This window comes from Priapulus caudatus, unplaced genomic scaffold, assembly GCF_000485595.1.
Source record: "Priapulus caudatus unplaced genomic scaffold, Priapulus_caudatus-5.0.1 Scaffold186, whole genome shotgun sequence".
NCBI lineage: Eukaryota > Metazoa > Priapulida > Priapulimorpha > Priapulimorphida > Priapulidae > Priapulus > Priapulus caudatus.
The window spans coordinates 221,987-225,290 of NW_014577247.1; the positions used below are offsets into that span (position 1 = coordinate 221,987).

At 45.5% G+C, this 3,304-nt stretch overlaps 1 protein-coding gene across 1 annotated transcript in view; it reads right to left on the reverse strand.

Annotated features, from left to right (window-relative positions):
* The window catches only part of LOC106806923 (transmembrane channel-like protein 7), an 18,651-nt gene that overhangs the window by 12,155 nt on the left and 3,192 nt on the right, over positions 1-3,304 (reverse strand). The window contains exons 4-7 of the mRNA XM_014809094.1: positions 2,892-3,126; positions 2,039-2,169; positions 1,480-1,631; positions 899-1,058 (exon numbers count right to left, since the gene is read on the reverse strand). Of these exons, the coding sequence (XP_014664580.1) occupies positions 899-1,058; positions 1,480-1,631; positions 2,039-2,169; positions 2,892-3,126 (678 nt within the window). The remainder of the gene's footprint in view (positions 1-898; positions 1,059-1,479; positions 1,632-2,038; positions 2,170-2,891; positions 3,127-3,304) is intronic.

Consider the following 3,304-nt stretch of genomic DNA (forward strand, 5'->3'; position numbering starts at 1 on the left):
ATAAAATTATCACAAAGAACAACAAGTATCAACGCACCCATCTATCTTCCCAATTAGTCACCGCTGTTCAGACATACAAATATTTAACCCTGTCTCTACAATGTGACACTATGTATTTAACTTGTGACCCTATCGCTATTCTGTAACCTGGTCCCGGCGCTGTACCCCTATCTCTGTCCTGTATCGACCATGTAATCATGTCTGTGTCGTGTAGCCCTGTCTCTATTCTGTAACCGGCTCCCGGCGCTGTACACCTATCTCTGTCTTGTATCGACCATGTAATCATGTCTGTGTCGTGTAGCCCTGTCTCTATTCTGTAACCTGGTCCCGGCGCTGTATCCCTATCTCTGTCCTGTATCGACCATGTAACCTGGTCCCGGCGCTGTATCCTTGTCTCTATTCTGTAACCTGGTCCCGGCGCTGTATCCCTAGCTATCGCTGTCCTGTATCGACCATGTAATCATGTCTGTGTCGTGTAGCCTTGTCTCTATTCTGTATCCTGCTCCCGGCGCTGTATCCCTATCTCTGCCCTGTAGCGACCATGTAATCATGTCTGTTCCGTGTAGCCATGTCTCTATCCTGTGTATCGACCCTATGCCCCTATATCTCTGCTATGTGACCATGCATGTCTCCGCCCTGTGACCCTATTACTCCGTGAGTTTATCTCTACCCTATGATCCTGTCTCTACCCCGTGACCCTGTATTTACTCTGTAACCATATCGCTGCCTTTTATCCCTGTCTCTGCTATGTGGCACTGTCTTTACCCGTGCATGTACCGTGTATATGCTGTTTACCACTGTCTCTGCCGGGTTACATATTTGTATCTAATCGTCGCTACCTACGTCGCCCGACAGGAAGCAGCGTGTTAATTCTCGCTACTCTCCGGATACCACTTACGATTAAAAGTTGATAGATGTTCAGATGGTTGAGATCGGCCGTCTTCGCGCTGCTCAGGGTGAAGTCCCAGCCGGTGAAAACCTTGAACACGTACTGCATGTTGCGGTTGACGCTCATCGACTCCTGCGCGACCAGCCGCTCTTTCCAATGTTCGGAAAACCTAGAATGCGGTATGCGAAATGTCTGTAAAGAGGCTCGATTTGAATTGCGAATTTTGAAGGAGTCGTCTGGGGGTTTGTAGTCGCACGTTGCGAATTCTCGTCCTCTGTTTTTAATACTTTAAAAGATAAACGCCTTCTTCTCTCCCTCCCCCTCTCTCCCTCCCTCTCTCTCTCTCTCTCTCTCTCTCTCTCGCGCGCGCGCGCTCTCTCTCTCTCGCTCTCCTTTTCTCTCTATGGGAATTTAAATGACTAGAATTTCTTCCCCGTTTCTCGCATAATATTTCCCTGTCGTTACAGTATGTCTAGACTCGACGATCGTGGCTCGACACTCACTCCTTAATTCACATATCAGTGCAGTGTGAAGCGTAATCGCGGTATAGCATCCCCCCTCAGGTGTGCGCCCACCGCGTGTCCCTGTACCTGCTTAGCATGAGGATGGCACTGCATAAGACGTAGATTCCCGTCACGACGATGTAGGCAAGCGGTACGCTGTAATCGAATGACACGCCTTGGATGTCCAAGTCGGAGTTGTTGTAGTAGCCGATGAAAAACCATGTATATTCCATCCATCCCTGCAAATGACAGAGTTAGTACTGTCAACGCGGTCACGCGGAGTACTACACGTAATGAATAATTATAATAACCATAATAATAACGATATCCTATATCTTTTAATAGTAATATAAATATTAATAATAATAATAATCATGATAATAACAATAGTTCGTATGGTAATACTAGGGATGAAAGAAAGTAATTACATTAAAAGCTGAACTACATATATACGGTAAATATTTAGTTGTAACGCTTTTAATGTAACGCGCTCTGATACAGTACGTTATAGTGGAACATGCTAGGGTGTCACATTACTTTTTATATAATTACAAAAAAATTATTAAATATATTATTTAAATTAAATTCTTTGTTTAATTATTTTATTAAATATTCAATAGATTACCCATTAACTAACCAACCTTACCGTTCCCTGGAAAATGTCCAGAACGTAGTCGTACCAAAGCGAGCTCCGACTATGCAATGCATCTAGATATTGCGCCGCACAGCACTGTACCGTCATGTTACACACAACAGGCTCGATGATATCCCCGCCATCTGCAACAGAGCTTTCAATTTACCTACCCGCTTATTTATTCTGTTGCCAGCAGTGATTGGCTGGTAGGTCTAGCCAATCCGCATTGCGATAGGGACGTTCTAAAAACGCTGCTTAGTAGTAAAAGTGCAGCGAAGTCGACAATATTTAGTATGTACCCGTGAAAATCACGTATAGATTGGTACAGACTGACTCTTCTAGTAACAATATCCAACGGGAGAGTGGTTATCTGGCGTAGACGGATATGTCGATAATATAATAAATAATTAATAAATAATAATTAAGAGGCACGGAAGGTGTTGTTATTTCTACGAAACTCAACCAAGCAGTAGAGCACATCTAACTCGTGGAATATCGAAAAACAGTTATGCTCGTCCTGGACGGATTGCTGGTGATATTCATTTAGCAAAGGACACATAGTTGCAGCCAATGTCCGTGCGCAGAACACCTCTATATGATCACCGCCAGGTGGCGCCCCGCCATCGACAGACTTACCAACCGCAGAACGGCCCCGCCCCGACTGATATCACGGTGTTGGCAGAAAGAATAGTTAATTTAATTTAAATTTTTTTTTTTGGGTAGGGTTAGGGTTAGGGTTAGGTTTTTTTTTAAGTGGCCGCTAGTAGTCCAGTATCATATCGCATTCTATTTCTGCCTGGTGTGCGATAATCACCCGTACATACTCACCGCCAGGCGGTGACGTGCAGTCACCGTTCTTACTCACCGTCAGGTGGCGCCGCTGCGTCGCTGTTAACGGCCTTGTCGAAGAAGACGCTGGGTAGTGTGACGAAGATGACCATCAGTAGCAGGATGAGGAAGTTGAGCACGAGGAGCCAACGCACGAAGGCGAAGTAAGACATTACGCCGCTGCCGAAGTTTCCTTCGACCTCCTTCATCGACTTGTCCCATACCTTGAAGTTGTCGAGAAAGTTGTTCCATTTTCGCTTCGTTTTGAACCACTGTAGATGTATAGAAAGAGAAGATAGCGCGTGAAATTTACAGCTGATTCTGTAGATACCTTTATGATACGCAGTTAGAGAGAGACACAGAGGGACACACACACCACGCGCGCGCGCGCGCACCCGCACGCACGCACCCGACTTTCACATCACCACACACACCACACACACCACACCA